The sequence below is a fragment of the Elephantulus edwardii genome, unplaced genomic scaffold (genome assembly GCF_000299155.1).
Source record: "Elephantulus edwardii isolate Elephantulus edwardi_28Jun2011 unplaced genomic scaffold, EleEdw1.0 scaffold00049, whole genome shotgun sequence".
In the NCBI taxonomy this organism is placed as follows: Eukaryota; Metazoa; Chordata; class Mammalia; order Macroscelidea; family Macroscelididae; genus Elephantulus; species Elephantulus edwardii.
Genome location: NW_006399799.1, coordinates 8,399,133 through 8,416,147, shown reverse-complemented (window position 1 = coordinate 8,416,147; position 17,015 = coordinate 8,399,133). Strand labels below are relative to the sequence as shown.

The 17,015-nt window shown below is 52.4% G+C and overlaps 1 protein-coding gene across 1 annotated transcript in view; it reads left to right on the top strand.

The window, feature by feature from the left end:
• EPHA10 (EPH receptor A10) overlaps window positions 1-11,847 on the top strand; it is a 50,167-nt gene extending 38,320 nt beyond the window's left edge. Inside the window, exons 8-17 of the mRNA XM_006886465.1 lie at window positions 1,596-1,704; window positions 7,538-7,599; window positions 7,718-7,843; window positions 8,708-8,893; window positions 9,506-9,567; window positions 9,813-10,016; window positions 10,311-10,460; window positions 10,660-10,853; window positions 11,380-11,535; window positions 11,733-11,847. Coding sequence (XP_006886527.1) covers window positions 1,596-1,704; window positions 7,538-7,599; window positions 7,718-7,843; window positions 8,708-8,893; window positions 9,506-9,567; window positions 9,813-10,016; window positions 10,311-10,460; window positions 10,660-10,853; window positions 11,380-11,535; window positions 11,733-11,847 — 1,364 coding nt within the window. The remainder of the gene's footprint in view (window positions 1-1,595; window positions 1,705-7,537; window positions 7,600-7,717; window positions 7,844-8,707; window positions 8,894-9,505; window positions 9,568-9,812; window positions 10,017-10,310; window positions 10,461-10,659; window positions 10,854-11,379; window positions 11,536-11,732) is intronic.
• Window positions 11,848-17,015: the final 5,168 nt, after the last annotated feature.

Sequence of the window (17,015 nt, the reverse complement as noted above, 5' to 3'; positions counted from 1 at the left end):
GATCCAGCTTTCACTAAACGTGGCCAGAGCAAGCTGCTGGCCACACCTTAACCCCACTCTTAACTTCTATGCCCATGTATTCATGTCCTCAGTTCACAGACCTTGCAAATTCCGCTTTCCTGCCACAGGCAGTATCCTGAACCATGTCCTCTGCTTCTGGAACCTGGGGCTCTGAATTCCTCTCTCTGATCCTAGTCTCATTGGCCTCTAACTCTCCTTCTGTTCCTCCTCACTAGTCTAGAAACTCTAGGCTCTACTCATCTTCCAGGCTCCTGACCCACCTGGCCCCAAACCTCTCTCTATGAGGACATGACAGGTTACAGAAATTATCACCAGCTTTTACTCCCTGGCCTGCACTGCCCTGCCAGGTCCCTGATGTGGACTACTGTCCTTCTCCTGTCACTTGCTGAGGTCTGATGGTGCCTGGAGAAGTGTATTTTCCCACCTTCAGGACTGCTGGACACCTCCCTTGCATCCCCGCCTTCAACCCATGACCCGTTTCCCCTTTTTTCCTTGGTGGGAACTCTATGCATTGCACCCTAACTCCTCAGTCCTGAGGATAAAGTTCATACTCCTTAGTCCAGCATTCAAGGTCTCCCAAGTTCTCTCTCCTTCCCAAGTCCTCCCCATTCTCCCACATATCTCTCTACTGACCTGCCATTTCCCACATGTTGCCTGTGCATTGAAACATCATCAAAACCCTTCTCAGCTGTCCAAGTCCTATTCAGACAAACAATCCTGGGACCCTTCCTCGCTGGTTTAGGAAGATGTGCTCTGACCATGATCTCCATGTCTCCTTTCTCATGCAGCAGTTCAAATTCCTGTTCCTGTCTCCCCCACTGGCCCATGCCTTTCTATCAGTGTAGGGCCTTCTGGCTCTTTTCACTGCTGTCCCCCAGTACCAGCACCCGCCTGGTGCAGGGTGGGCATTTGCGAACGCATGCGGAGGTGAATGGGTGAATGGAGGGTACCGAGAGTCTGGGACCCCTGGACATCTTTCTCAGGGAAATAGTCTAAGACATAGACTTTGGAGTCAGGTGGAGGATTCTGGAGTCAGGTTCACATTTTGGGTTTAGTGTTTATTAGCGATGTGGCCTTGGACAAACTATACAACTCTTCTCAGTCTCAGTTTTCACAGCAGTAAAATGGAGACAGCACAACCTCATGGGATTTCTGATGATAAAATAAGATCCTATGTTTAAGGCACACAGCCCTGTGCCTTCAATAGAGTTAACTGTGCATTAATGTTAGCTCTCATTGTCCTTGTTGGTGAGCCATCTGGGCGGGGACGGGAGTTGAGAAAAACTCCAGCCAGAGGCCATTGGCCCTGCAGAGTCACTGTAAATCTCTTACTGCCCTGCTGAGAGGCAGAGGGGTGACCAGGTTTGTCATCCAGGACCCTTGCTCCCCTCCTCTCTGAGCTGGACAGCAGTGTATGTGCCCCACTTTGGGAGAGCAAGCTGTGCTGCTGTGGTCAGCCCAGGTCTCCCTGCTGCTGGAAGACAGCACCATATTCGGAGATGCTTTAGAGAACCCTGCCACGGGGTATGGTCAGGAGGGTGCCAACCTGCCTCAGCCCCATGGTTTTCCTCCAGCCACCTCAGGGTCCAGGGATCAGAGCCCCGCAGTTGTCGTCACCGTGGTGACCATCTCTGCCCTCCTCGTCCTGGGCTCCGTGATGAGTGTGCTGGCCGTGTGGAGGAGGTAGGTGGACAGTCCCAGCATGGTGAGCCCTTGGGGGGTGGGCATGGGGGGTCACACCCCTGTGCACCTGAGTGTGTGCTGGGGCCCGCTGGCTCTGTGCCTGGGGTGATTGGTTGCACACGTGTAGAGGTGCCATGCGAGCGCGCTGCTGTGGAGATCCAAGCGTGAGGAGTTGGCCCCTCCCCTCGCAGCTGTGGCAGCCAGCACTGCTGCCAGCTCAGCCGCTCTGGGATGAAGGGGATTTAGCTCCTTAACTCATTAAATGTCAGAAGGCATCACTGAGGGTGGCATCAAGCTCCGGCTGCTCCGGTGTGATTAGGATTCTCCTGAGGAGCCCAGTACCCACCCCCAGGCCCCAGCCCTTGCTCCCAAAGGATCTTGAGGCCCTTGAACACAGGCAAAGGGAAGAAAGGCAGAAATTGTGTGTCTGTGTGTGTACGTGTGGGAGGGAGGAGGACAGAAAGGGGAATTAATAAGTCAGAAACCCCTTACTCCCAGAGGAAAGATGCCTGTGGGGGAGTGGGCAAAGGGGGAGGAGGAGGAAAATGTGGTGCTTCTCTGGTTCAGAGAAGATTTCGGTCTTTGCTCACAGCACGGGCATTTAGCCCCCTCATGGCCCTGTTTCTCCCTCTGTTCAGGAACCCCCTCCACTTTACGCAAAGGCAGCCCCCAGTGGTTTCTAGCAGGGAGTGGAGGCCAACAGACTGGAGAAGCTCATGTGGGGGGAGCTGAGGGAAGACACGGCTGGTTTGGGAGCCACAGCTCAGCAGCCTGTGGGCTGGAGGGCTAGTGAGCATTCGTTTGGCCCTGACTGCTTGGCTATGAGCGAGGCATTGAGAGGAAGCGAGGAGATTAGACATGGTCTGGAGCTCTGCCTGGTGCAGGTGAGTCAGGGTGGCAGGCCAAGTGTGAGGAGCCCCTTCCTCACTGGCTTAAGTGACCCTGCCCTGGATCTGGGAAAGCCAGGGTTAGATAGGAGCCGAGAGCAGCTTGTCCTGGCTTTGAGCTCAGGGACCCCGGAGGACAGAGGGAGGTGTGGGGAGAAGTGAGCAAGCAGTATCTCCTCTCTGTGGGTCAGTCTTCAGCTGGCTGGAGCAGAGACCACAAAACAAGAGCAGCTGCCTAGGAACCTCTACAAGTAGGTGGGCTGGCGAAGGCAGAGCAAGCCAATAGTGGGCTTCAGAATTGTTCAAAACTAGGGTGCACTAAAATAGGGAGAATCAACCAGCCTAGCTCTGGTGGTGTATACAGTACATAGCAAGTTGTGCTGTTAACTCAAAGGCTGTCCTGGAGGTTCAAAATTGCCACTCATTCCATCAAAGACAGATGGACAGTGTCCTCTTCTTGTGATTTATGGCCTTGGAAGTCTGATGGAAGGGAGGATGCTGTGAATAGGAATCTACTTGACAGTAGTGAGTGCTGATGGACAGACGTACTTCTCCAGCATGCATGCCCCTCTGAGCAGACCTCTTACACTAGTGTGTTAACTGAAAAGTTGGTAGCCCAACTCCCCCGTGGGAGAAGGAGGAGGCAGTCTGCACAGCTGTACAAACCCTGCCGGACAGTTCTGCTGAGGCCCAGAGGGTCCTTGTGAGTTGGGACCCACTTGATGGGAGTGAGTTGGTCTTTCCCTCATAACTGTTGGTGACGTTGAACAGATTCCAACTTAGAACAGCTGTACATGTGCATTGCTCCATAGGGTTTTCAAGGCAGTGACCTTTCAGAAGCAGATTGCCTGTACTGTCTCCTGAAGTACCTCTGGTTGGACTTGAACCACCGGTCTTATCTGATAGTCACGTATTTAACCATTTGTGCTACCCAAGCACTCCTTGTGTCACACAATAGCTAACATTCAGCTCTTTGCAACAATGCTGTCAGGTTGTTGTTATTAGGTGCTGTCGAGTACTACTCATAGTGACCTTATGAACAACAAATCTGAGCCCTGTCCTATTCTGGACCATCCTTAGAGTCTGATACACCCGAACCCATTGCTCCAGTCACTGTGTCAATCTCCCTAGTTGAAGGTCCTCCTCTCTTTTGCTATCCTTCTGCCTTCTCAAGCATGATGTCCCTCTCCAGTGTTAATTTTTATTCCCATCTTATTAAAGGGAACACTGAGCCATCCCTGTCCTATAACTACTGGTTGGAGGAACTTGAAGCAAGTCCATTCAGCCAGATTCTAGGACCCATGCTGTTAACCACCAATCACAGCCACTTCATCCTACACCTCCTCAGTTTTCCACTGCTTCCTGTCATCATCTAAATGTGATCGAGTCTCTCTTAGGCTCTTTACTTTCTCTCTTGCCTGCTTTACCTCCTCTAGCCTTGGTCCCAGAACCTTTCCAGCCTCAGTGTCTTACATCCCTGCTAGTTACTTCTTAGTATTCTCTGTAGCTTTCTTCTCCTCTACTCAGCTTCTAAATGTTGGCATTCCTAAGATTTGTTCGCAATCTCTCTCTTTTCAGGCTCCGCACTCTCCCTGGGCAATGCTTATGGTTCCCATAATGGATCTTCAGAGCAGACCTCTCTCCCAAGCTGCAGACACACACATCTAACTCCCTTCTCATGAATCATCCCCACTTTGCTCATTGAGCTGATTTGTTGTTGTTGTTGATCACCTTCGAGTCCAGGATGACTCATAGCAACCCTATGAACAAAAGGCCTGAAGCCCCTCTACAACTATCGACATTTATCAGAGTTCACAGAGTTTCTGGAGGCTTGTTCTTTTTTTTTTATTATTATTATTTTGTGTGTGTATACCCTCAAATAGGATCTGACTGGTACAGGAGGAGATTGTCCCTCCTTTTCCAGCAGAGCATCTGGTGGATTTGAACCATGAGCCTCTGGGATTGCAGTGCAGCTTCTTGCCACTAGGCCACCATAGCTTCCCTCGGAGGCTTGTTTTTTAGGAAGTGGATGCCACTCCTGCTTCCAAACCTGTCATAGTATGTTATTGTTGTTATGAGCTGTTGAGTCGCCTGTGATGCATAGTGACCCTATGTACAGCAGCTCTGAGCCCTCCCCTGTCCTGAGCCAGTCTCCCTAACTCTGACGCACCAATCCCCATTGCCCCAGTTACTGTATCAGTCCATCTCATCCTGGGTCTCCCTCTCCTGCGCTGTCCCTCCACCCTTTGAGCATGATGTCCTTCTCCAAGGACTGATCTCTTGTGGCCACGTGCCCAGAGTAAGTGAGGTGGAACTTCAAAATCCTAGCCTCCAAGGAAAGACTTGGTTTCACCCTTTCCAAGACAGACCTATTTGTTTCCTTGGCAGTCCATGATATGTTCAAGACTCTTCTTCAACACCACAATTCAAAGGCATTTATTCTTCTTCTATAAGCCTTAGTCATTGTCCAACTCCCTGAAGCGTAACAAGTAATTGAGAAGACCATGGCCTGGATTAGGCGCACCTCTGTATATAGACTGACATCGTTGCTCTTCAGCACTCTGGAGAAGTCCATGCTAGCAGATTCTCCCAGTGCAATTCATCCTTTGATTTCCTGACTGCTGGTGTTAAGAATGTTGATTGTGGATCCAAGCAAGCTGTAACTGCTAACAACCTCAATCTCTTCTCCATCTATCATAGTGCTGACAATTAGCCCAGTGGTGAGAATCTTTGTCTTCAAGCGTCAATCCATATTGAAGACTACAGTCCTTGATCTTTTACAGTTAGTGCTTCAAGTCCTCCTCAGCTTCAGCAAGCTGGGTTGTGTCATTTGCATATCATAGGTTGTTAATGAGGTCTTCCTCCAATCCTGATGCTGCACTTCTCATAAAGCCCTGTTACCCGAATGATCTGTTCTGCATACAGATTGAAAAGGCACGGGGACAGGATACATCCCTGACACACTCCTTTCCTGATTTTGGTTTTTTCTTTTTTTTTTTTCTTTCCTGATTTTGAACCATGCAGCCATGAGCTGCAATGCGTAAGGTGCTCTGGACAGGATATTGAATGATTCAAGAAGCATTAAAAGCAGGTGGAAGGAGTATACAGTCATCGTACCAAAAAGAATTGGCTGACACAGAAGAATTTCAAGAAACAACATATAATCATGAAGCAATGGTGATGAAGGAGGACGTGCAGACTTCTCTGAAGGACTTGGCAAAAAAGCCCCAGGAATTGATGGAATACTAATTGACTTATTTCAGCAAACAGATGCTAGATGCTACCCAGCAGGTGCTCATCAAGTTGTGCCAGGCAATTTGGAGGACAACTACTTGGCCAACTATCTGGAAGAGATCCATATTTACCCCCATTCCAAAAAAAAGTGACCTGACAGAGTGTGGAAATTATCGAACAACATCACTAATATCATGTACTAGCAAAATCCTGCTGAAAATTATCCAGAAAAGACTGGAACAGTACTTTGGCAGAGAACTACCAGAAATACAGGCTGTATTAGAAGAGGTCATGGCACCAGGGACATTATTGCCAATGTCAGGTGGATCTTGGCAGAAAGAAAGAGTACCTGAGGAATGTCTGTCTGTGTTTCATTGACTATGCAAAGGCATTTGACTGTGTGGATCACAACAAATTGTGGCTAACCTTGAGGAAAATGGGAATCTCAGAGCACTTGATCGTGCTTATATGAAACCTATACTTGGACCAAGAAGCAGTCCTCAGAACAGAGCAAGGAAACACTTCATGTTCAAAATCCGGTGTTGGTTTAGTGGTAGAATTTTCACCTTCCATGCAGGAGACTCAGCTTTGACCCTCAGCCAAGTATGTGCCATGTGCAGCCACCACCCATGTGGCAGTGAGGCTGGCATGTTATTATGATGCCGAACAGGTTTCAGCAGAGTTTCCAGACTAAGATAGATTAGGAAGAAAGGCCTGGTGATCTACTTCTGATCCTCGCAGATCACAGGAGCGGCACAGGACTGGACAGCACACATTTCCGTGTCTGTGGAGTCATAGTAAGTCAGGGGATGACTCATCAGCAGTTTATGACGACAGCACTTATTGCACAGATTCTGCAAACTCAGTTGTGTAAACACGAATTTTTCACCTCCCTCCAAACATACTTTTCCCCAGCTCGGTAAATGGCACCACCTAAACTCTGCTAGACAAGTCTGTGAGTCACTCCTAACTTCTCCTCCCAAGTCCTGTGACTCCTGTCCCCTCAATCTCACATGTGCCCTCTTATTTCTCCCGTGCTCGCGGTTAGACCCAGGGCCTGTGGCACCACTGTCTCCTGCAAGGACAGCAGCAGCAGCAGCCACTTAACAGCCAGATGATCTTTCTAAACTGCAAATGGCATCTCAGCACCCCCCACTCCCAGCTTAAATCCACACAGGGACTCTCCTCTGCTCCCAGAATAACAGCCACAGTTTTTATCTCCTCCCAGCAAAGCCCTGCCTCAGACTCCCCACCTCACCCCAGAAATGCTGGTCTGTGACATTCTGGCACAACCCTTTGGCCTTCTTTTATCACTGGTCTGGGTCAGATCCATCTATGTCCACTTATAGTATGGCAGCTTTTCGTCCTCCTTAGGCTGGAAGCCCCCAGAGCGCTGTCTTGTTCCTGCTCTTTGACCAGTAGGGAGACAGGAGTGAGATGGAGGCCTAGTCAGTGGTGTGGATTTGAATGCCTCTGGAGTTGCAAGAATTGTCATTGGGCCCTAATGTGAAAATAACTAATATGCTCATAGGGTGGGGCATGGGTCTGGGTCTGGGGTCATATGTGTGTTATGTGAAGGGGCTTGTCAGACCAGTGAGAAGCTTGCAGGACAAAAAGGTCCCTCAGGGGGACACAGATGTTGTGCTGTGCACAGTGCTGGTGAGATGGGGAGGGCAGGGGCGCCCTGGCTCTGAGAGTGGCTGTGTCCCCAGGCCCTGCAGCTATGGCAAAGGAGGTCGCGATGCCCACGATGAAGAGGAGCTGTATTTCCACTGTGAGTCTGGCTGGGGCCCTGGCCTCCACCTTCCCTCACTTCCTGGCCCACTTCTTTGTCCCCACTCTTCTGTGGTGGAGGTCCCTTTCCTCATCTCTTTCTCATCTTGTGTCCCCAGTCAAAGTCCCAACTCGCCGCACTTTCCTGGACCCCCAGAGCTGTGGGGACCCACTGCAGGCTGTGCATCTGTTCGCTAAGGAGCTGGATGCAAAAAGCGTCACACTGGAGAGGAGCCTTGGAACAGGCAAGCTGGGCACCTAACAGCCAGTCTCCCCTGGGAAATTTTGTCTCCATTCAGTTCCCGCCCCGTCTCTCTAACTCCACCCGAGTCCCAATTTACCCAGAAGCCGCTTCCAGCCTCCACCCCACAGGTCATCTTGGAAGCCTTCCTCCACAGCAAGGCCACCTCTACCTGATTCCAGGGAAGGCGTAGCGGGCCTGGGCCTGGTCTTCCCTCTCTCATTCCCTTGGTCACTGCCTTCTCCATTCAGGTCCCTTCAGGGTGGCCTGTGCAGACTGAACAGTTTCCTGGTGCAGTAGGGAGGGGTCCTTGTTGACTTGGGGACCAGACACACCTGCATTCTAGTCCTGGCTCTGCTGGTTTCTAGCTACATGACCAGGGACATGCCCCTTTCTCTGCCGAGCCTCAGCTTGTCCTCTGTGAAATGGGCATGTTATCTGCTCATCCTGGGCTGAGGCGGAGCTGGCTCACTTAGTTTCCTGCCTTACTTTCTTTCCTCTGTCAGCCCCCCGCCTCCTGTGATCATAGAAGGTAGGCTGCTGTCAACAGCCCCTAATGCTGTTGCCAGGCACAGTCATGTTATTGACGTAGTTTCATGTCTTTTGAAGCTTGAACATGTGCAGTGTTCTCTCTTGACACTTTGGAACTTCCCTGTGAGTCAGGCAGGCCGGACTGTTGTCCCCATTTTACAGAGAAAGAAAGTGAGGCCAAGAAAAATGAGGTTCAGAGTCACTCAGTGTACTGGGATCTAGAGCCTTCAGCCCAGAAACAGCCCAGGACCCAGAAGCGGCCTTCTCCTCTGCTCACCCTGCCTGGGTCGGCACGGGTGGGGGGCCTCCAGGGTTTCGGTGTGCTGTTTGCCCACAGGCCGCTTTGGGGAGCTGTACTGCGGGTGCCTGCAGCTTCCCGGCCGCCAGGAGCTCCCGGTGGCTGTGCACATGCTGAGGGACGGCTGCTCGGACTCGCAGAGGCTCAGCTTCCTGGCCGAGGCCCTCACCTTGGGCCAGTTTGACCACAGCCACATTGTGCGTCTGGAAGGTGTTGTCACGCGAGGTGAGTGACCACTTCCCACTGCCCAACCAAGGGATGCAGGGACATGAGTGGGGAGAAGTGGACACTGCTGTCCACCTGGGGACCCAGCTTCCTTTCCCTGACTCAGAATGACTGGCCCTTTAGACCTGGGGTGGCCTCACTAACTGATATTTCTGACTTGTGATGATACTCCAATGGGGTGGACAGTCCTCTCCTTGTGTGCCATCACGTTGGAACCAATGCAGAGCTGACCTTCCAGAAGGTTTTCAGAGGCTGTAAGTTTCACAGGAAGAGCTTGCCCATCCTTCTTCTGTAGAACAGCGGTGGATTTGAACCATATTCCTTTAGGATTGCTGTGCAGTTTCTTGCCACGAGGGCCACAGGGCTCCCCTCCTTAGGTGACCTTTCTTAATAAAGTTTTTATCACTCCTGACCTTTGTTCTCTCATAAATGATTCCTCTTCTGCTCCTCTCATAGCAGATACTAGGGCCAGACATAGACTGCATGTGGCAAGATTAGGAGGGCTTGGCCTTGGCTCTGTGCTGTTGGCCCAGGCCGGGACCTGGGTCGGGGAGCATGTGTGCGCTGAGTAGAGCACCTTAACGCGTGTGTGTCCCCCTTCCCTGAACACAGGAAGCACCTCGATGATCGTCACCGAGTACATGAGCCTCGGGGCCCTGGACGGCTTCCTTAGGGTGAGCCCTGGCCCTAGGGTGGGGTACTGCTACTTGTGTTGTTCTTGGTTCTTCACTTTTTTTTTTTTTTGTTCCCTCACTTTTCTACTGGTCATTCCTTATAAAACTCTACTGGCCAGGCTTGCCAGGTGGGTCACAGGGGTAGGCTGGAGCTCAGAGAGGTTTTTCTGAATGACTCTCCTGGGGCCACCCAGCACCAGAGGAACCGAGTGTGCGACCTCAGCCTCATTCTCTCTCCTTGACAGCGGCACGAGGGGCAGCTGGTGGCCGGACAGCTGATGGGGCTGCTGCCAGGACTGGCGTCGGCCATGAAGTACCTGTCAGAGATGGGCTACGTCCACAGGGGTCTGGCAGCACGCCGCGTGTTGCTTGGCAGTGGCCTCTCCTGCAAGATCTCTGGCTTTGGTCGGGGACCCCGGGACCGGGCCGAGGCTGTGTTCACCACCATGGTGAGGATCTCTTCCTCAGCCAACTTCCCTCATCATTACTTCTCCCATTAACTACCAGAGTCCCACCTCCCCAGGCCTGCTATATGGGGGCCACTCCCACTGTCCCCTCACACAGTTGGTCCTCAGAAAATGCCGGGGAGGATTCCCCTGGGGGATGGGCTTGTGGGTCTTCCCAGAGGTGATGCTGCAGTTGGTTTGGCAGTTTGTCTTGGGAGGACAGGGGTTGCTGATCTGGGGCTCTGTGGGCTGTGGATGGAAGTGACTGTTGCTCCCCGTCTGCTTATCTGCCCGCAGAGTGGCCGGAGCCCAGCTCTGTGGGCTGCTCCCGAGACCCTTCAGTTCGGCCACTTCAGCTCTGCCAGTGATGTGTGGAGCTTCGGCGTCGTCATGTGGGAAGTGATGGCCTTTGGGGAGCGGCCCTACTGGGACATGTCTGGGCAGGATGTGAGTGACCTGTCATCCCAGCTCCCGACCTTCTGATCCTCTAACCTCTGACTTCCTCATGCCAGGCCTCTCTTCTCTGTCCATTTGCTTTCTCTTTACCTGCCACCTCCCCTTGCCCGGTCACGACCTGGGCCCTCCTTGGGATGTGTGTGTGTGTGTCCTAAAGCCTTCTGCCCTCCCCCCTCACACTGTGGCATAGGTGATCAAGGCAGTGGAGGATGGCTTCCGGCTGCCACCCCCCAGGAACTGCCCTTTGCCCCTGCACCGACTGATGCTTGACTGCTGGCAGAAGGACCCTGGTGAGCGCCCCAGGTTCTCCCAGATCTACAACATCTTGAGCAAGATGGTGCAGGACCCAGAGCCCCCAAAGTGTGCCACGACCAGCTGCCCCAGGTACCACTGACACGTCCCTCCCTCCCTTGTCTGTAGGTTCTTTCCTTAGTGCCCTCACCCACAGCAGAGAGAGTCAACCTCTCACTCGCCGTGGGTGCCCTGCCTGCCTGGCCAGGCACGGCAGCTCATCAGGTGGCCACCAGAGCTAGGACTCACCAGCTGCTCACCCACACATCTGTTGGGCTGGCTGTTGTCCTTTTTATCCCAGCATTGGCTGGATTAATGTAGTTCCAATAAATAAAAGAAGTGAAAGTGATATTAGTTGTCCCAAGCACAGGCCACCTCTTGTCCTTGGCCTGTTCTCCCTGACTGATCTAGTACCCTTGCTTCCTTTAACTGCCTCAGGCGCAACCCTCTGGCCCAGTCTCTGAGCCCTAGAGCCCTCACCTGCTTTGAGCATGCCTGGCACCTGTGTGTGAGCCACCTGCATCAAGTGTCCCCATCTCCTGTCCTTGAGCTGGTCACTCCTCAGGGGAGCTACCAGGTCAGCCCTGCTGCTGACTGATCACAGCTCCTCTGACCCCAGGCCCCCCACCCCACTGGCGGACCGTGCCTTCTCTACCTTTCCCTCCTTTGGCTCCGTGGGTGCGTGGCTGGAGGCCCTGGACCTTTGCCGCTACAAGGACAGCTTCGCTGCAGCTGGCTATGGGAGCTTGGAGGCTGTGGCTACGATGACTGTGCAGTGAGTCTGAGTCGAGAGAAACCCGGGGCTTGGGGACTCAGGCGCTCCCTGGTGCTCCCTGCCTGTGGGAAGCTCCATCCTGCCCTGATGTGAGGCCTTGCACTGTCTGGAAACAGAGAGGGACAGCTTGTGCAGAGAGAGCTTCCTGGGGGGAGCAGCGGGTGGCCAGGCCTCTGCTGACCATCCTTTGTTTACAGGGACCTGGTGAGCCTGGGCATCACGTCAGCTGAGCATCAAGAGGCCCTCCTCAGTGGGATCAGCACCCTGCGGGCACAAGTACTTCAGCTGCAGGGCCAGGGGGTACAGGTGTGAGCGACCCACATTCTGTCACGCCAGGACCTCAGTGAGGGTCCAGACCGCCACCCCTGTCCAAGGATGCTGGCCAGCAGCTCACGGCAAGGGAGCATTCTCTTCCTCTGCTCAGACACAGAGCTTGTCTGGGGCCACAGCTTCCCTCATTTCACTGCCTACTTTCCCCGTTATGAATGTGTCAGCTAATTTAGCTCTCCCTCAGTACACTCCCCTCCCTGGGAAAAAGGCTCAGATTCCCAGGGAGGACCCCTGAGATTAAAATGTGGCAACAACCAGGATCTCAGAGCTGGAAGCAGGGACAGGTAGGGAGAGAGCAGACAGACTTCCATCACCCTCAAGCATCGGTCTTCCATACCCATTGAGTTTGTCCTGAAGGATGCTCCTTTCCCTGCAGGCACATTGAGAAGCACCAGTGAGCACAGCTGCCTGGTGCTGCAGGCTTGAGAAGCAAGGCTGAGGGATAGGTTGTGGGCCTGGGCTGGGGGCCACCTGGGCACTGGCCCCTGAGGTTCAGGTAGGTAGAGATGGTGCTGAGCTCAGGGGCTGGACCTTGAGGGCCACGGATGCAGGAGCTCAGTTCTGCTTTCCCTGCTCTTAGGCTGACAGCTCAGGGTGAGGGTGGAGGTCCTGGCCAGGCCACTCAAGGCCCTGGTGCTTGCCTGGGGCTCCACCAGTTCTCTTATTACATTTCTTTTACAAAGTCACTGGCCAGGACATCCTGAGAGGAGGTGTTTTCTCTCTAGAGACCTCAGAGCTTTGCTTTCCATCCATAGCAGATGGTAAAGAGAAGATTTTTGGAGCTGGACCTTCTCTGTCTAACAGTCTGGTCCAACTCCCCACCACATCGATGGGGAGGAGTTGTCAGAGCTGGACATAGAACTCATATTGTCTGGTTCCCAATCCAGGCATGAGAGTGGCTGTGGAGAGAGTCTTTGATCTTGCCCTGTGGCACCAACACTTCCTCAGGCAGATCAGGGGTGTGGTAGAGGGGACTCCCTCCTACTGGTTCCTTCCCAAGCACCACCCAGCCTCCGCCGAGGGGTGCTGATGCCCCATGGCTCCTCTGCAGTTCTGCCAAAGTGGCTGCGCTGAGCTGACTCCCGAGTTCTCTTATCCAGAATGACTCTGTTATCCTGCAAGACCAGAGCTTTGAGAGGGCGGCCAGAAGGCTGCTGGAGCTGTGCTGGGTCAGCCCAGGCCATCCTTGAGAGATGCCTGTTTGGGTTTGGCTGGGTGCAGGTAGGTGAGGTGTGATGGGGCTTCAGAGGAAGTGATGCCAGATGAAAGGAGGCTGTAGCTGGGGGGGCTTACGCCAGGCCCAGGCGTCCAGGAATCATACCTTCAGACAGGCCCAGGGAGAACTCTGGTAGCAAGGGGAGGGATGGTCACCCATAAAGAGTGAGTGTGGAGTGGTGCGGCAGGTTGAGGCGTCAGTTGAACAGGGCCTTGGAGGGGAGTTTCTTTCTTTAGGGTGGGAGTTTTCAGCAGGCAGCTGGGACCCTAGGACACCCAGAGTCCTTGAGGGGCTGGTAGATGAGGTAAAGGCTGGGGGACAACACATCCCCAAGGAGTGCAGGTGTTTGGACGGCCGTTGGCCTCACCCAGTCAGCAGCAGCTCTTTTCTCCTTGGGGTCCCCCACCCACCCACCCTGTTTCCTATCTACTGAGAACCTGCTCTAGCTCAGGTCAAGGTGTCTTCTGCCAGGTGCTTTCTAGGCTCTGCCCTCCCCCCTCCACCTTTCCAGGACACCTGGAAAGGACACGGCTTTGGGGCCAGCATCCCCCATTATGGACAGAGGGAGCCCCATCCCTATCTTCAGACTCATCAGTCCTTCCCTGAAGGTTCATCCTTGCTGTGTCCTGCAGAGGGGGTCCCTGGCTGTGTTGACAGGACTTCGGTGTCCAGGGTAGATCTCCCCTCTGCTGAGGAGTGAGGTCCCAGAATTCCGAGCGCTCCCAGGCCCAGCCCTGCACAGGTGCCACGTGATGCGGGGCGATGGCCCCCTGGGAGCCCCTACAGATCTATTTTTCTATGGAACTTGTTCACTAGACAGCGGAAGGCGGCCTGCAGCCCCCGACCCCCTGTCTGAGCCCACCCAGGGAGGGAGGGGGCTGGTTGGGGAGGTGGTTCCTTTGGCTAATTCTGGAAATGTTTTTATATTTCTTGGGTTCTGTATGCAGGACAAAGTAATAAAAACTTGTCTGTGATACAGCACCTCTTTCAGGCCATTTCAGCCGTTGAGCAGTTTGGGTGGGAGGGTTTCTGCACTTGCCTCCTGCACCCCTGGGGGTTCTCCACCACTTGTGTCTGGGATCTCTGTATAGAGGGGTAGCAGACTTGCTCCCTGCCCCTCATGGGGAAGGGAGAATGAGTAATGGGAGAGAGATATTGGGTGAATTGCTCTGTGAACATCCACACCAAAAGAGACGTGCAACCAGGGAATGGAAGACATCCCCCCCATCAAGTACACACCCCAACGTGTAACAGTGCCTGGCACACAGTAAGTGCCCACTTTGTGTTGTCAGTAATGTGTAAGCACCAAACTGCAGATGTATATAGTCAGAAATTGAAACTAAGTGCTCTGGGTATTGAAATCCCTGATCCTCAGGTTAGAGAAGAAATGTAAACATTTAAACAAGTGCCTGCTTGGGAGGCAAGCCTGAGCAGTTAAGTAGCTAGGTCTCAGCAGTGCATTGTGAGAGGCCAAGGCCTAACGTCATTGCTGAGGTTTTAGAAGAGAGCTTCCCCCTGACCTGCTCCTTGGGTGGTGTGAGAGGCTCCCAAGAGACAGGGTGGTGTCTTCACTGGTGACTGAATTCAGGACTCGGGGGCGGGGGGGCTCTCCCATCACCCACATCACACTGCTCAGTACACAATTCTTACATTACAGCCACCATTGGCTGTCGATGCTCTGCCTCAGGACGACCTCACATGCATCAGTAAACGGCTCCGTAGTTTTCAGTGGCTGGCTGTTTGGAAGTAGAACTCAGTCTGTTTTCCCAGGCACCTCTAGGTGGATGGCAGTCTTGGGCCTCTTGGCCAGCAGCTGAGTGTAGTAACCATTTGCATCACACAGGGGTTCCAGCCATACAGCCTCTCCTCTCCAGACCTCTTTACCCTTTTGCCATTTAAACCCTGGCTCGTGATGCCCAGCAACATCTTGGTAGCAGATTAGGTTTATCTCAAGCCCCAAGGAATGTTTTAACCAATATGGCTAATCTAAGTAAAAGAAAAGCGTGAAAATATGAAATGTCTTTCCCCATTGCAAATACTACATCCCTTCTGAGTTCATACTTCATCTTTGCCCCCACTCTTCCCTCCACCATAACAACTCTTGACAGCCGGCTGGGGCATTGTTAAGAAAGTTGAGTACATTTGCCAACGTGACCTTTATACTGAAGAGTTGAATCCTTGGGGATCTTCACCTGTCTCCATCCTGATGGTTCTTGGCATATTGTGACACACAGCATGTGCTGTGGGCACTGGAAATTTGCAGATGGAGCTGGGCTTTTGATATCTTGGTGCCAAAGGTATGGGTATGTCCTTCACCACATTCAATATCTGAGGGTCAGAATATGTCAGCCCTGCGGACCCTATGTCAGCTCAGGAGCACCAACCAAGTGCCGCAGACTGCAGGTGCACATTACTGTTGGTGGGATTTTGGGGGGTTTTGTGATAAAGTGGTTATAAACTGAGCTGCTGTTGAGTTCCTTCACATCATCCCTGTAGAACAGGGTTCCCAGGGCTGTAAATCCTTACAGAAGCTGACAGCCACTTTGCAGTGGAGTGGCTGGTGGACTTGAACCACTGACCTTCAGTTAGCAGTGGAGTGCTTTACAACCTAAGGATTATAACACCTACTGCTGCCGAGTTTTCCTCCCTAGGAGCAGGTAGTGGACTTGAACTCTCAATCTGATGCTATACTATGCCACCAGGGGGTTCTTGGAGGGTGGGAAACACCTAATCCTGGAAAGGGAGAAGCCAATGAGTCAAAGCAAATTGGGTCCCAAATTCCTATTTGGTTCTTTAGGGGGTAGAGGAAGCTGCTACTCGTTGATTATGGGATTGTTGCCAGACCTGACTTTTTTTTTTAAAAAAAATGAACTTCCCTTTTAAATGGTTAAACTGAAGCTAAATTAAAACAAATGGGTTAAAAGTATAACTACAGGCCCTTTGGGTTTGTGGACTGACTGATTTACATTTTCTTTGCAACATCCTGAGCCTGGGGGTGTGGTCCACAGGGAGTTGTGCTAACCCAAAGGTGGCACTGGTCTGGCAGTTCAAATCCACAGGCGACCTCCAGGTGGAGATGGGCCATCTCCTCCCACAGGGATTTACAGCCGCCCAGAAACCTGTTGGAGCAGCTGTGCATGGGCTCTGACTCGGTGGCAAGGAGTGAGTTCTGTCTCAGCTCTGCTAGTTCAGACATGATCAAAATCCTGCGACAGGGAACTGATTTCCTTCTACATCAGCTCCTTGTGCAGAATGAAGGCCTCCTCATCTCAGTTCCTCACAGGCATTTTTAGGCACCTGCTGCATATGATGCCTTTTCCACAATTAGGCTCACTCAGGCAGTGGCGAAATGGAGTGAAATAGGGTGAGCCTTGCTCTGGGTAAAGCATGTTGGAGCTGGGTTCCTTCTTATAACTGATAAATGCAGAAGCCTTAGGCTTAGTGGCTTTGTAAACTGGGTTACATACTTGAAATGCGGTAATTCAAATGCTGTCACTGACCAATGGGCTCCTTCTTAGTAAACCAGCTGACCTGGTTAACTGATGCCCCAGCTTGTTTCCTTCTCAAGCAGAACCCTCTTCCAGGCCAGTCGTCTCCAATGCAGAAATAAGTCTAGGCAGGCAAATCTTCCAGACTCCACTTCTCTCTTTGGGAAGTGAGGAAAAAATTATGGAGTTAACCTTACGCCTTCTTAGCTGAGACTTGACTCTACAGGGAAAGTACTGTAGGTTCTGTCCTCTCAGATGTCCGTTTCTAGCTCATAGAAGGGAGGTGTTTGGAGAAACTGCTTGGAGATGGAGGTTACCCGTGTCATGGATCTTGGGGTGATGGTGCTCTCCTTCAGCTGTCAGATTCTGCCTAAAGCAAAGGTTTTCCCACCTTAGGAAAGTCGTAAGGTGGATTCCCGGCATGGACTTCCTGTAGAGATGACAGG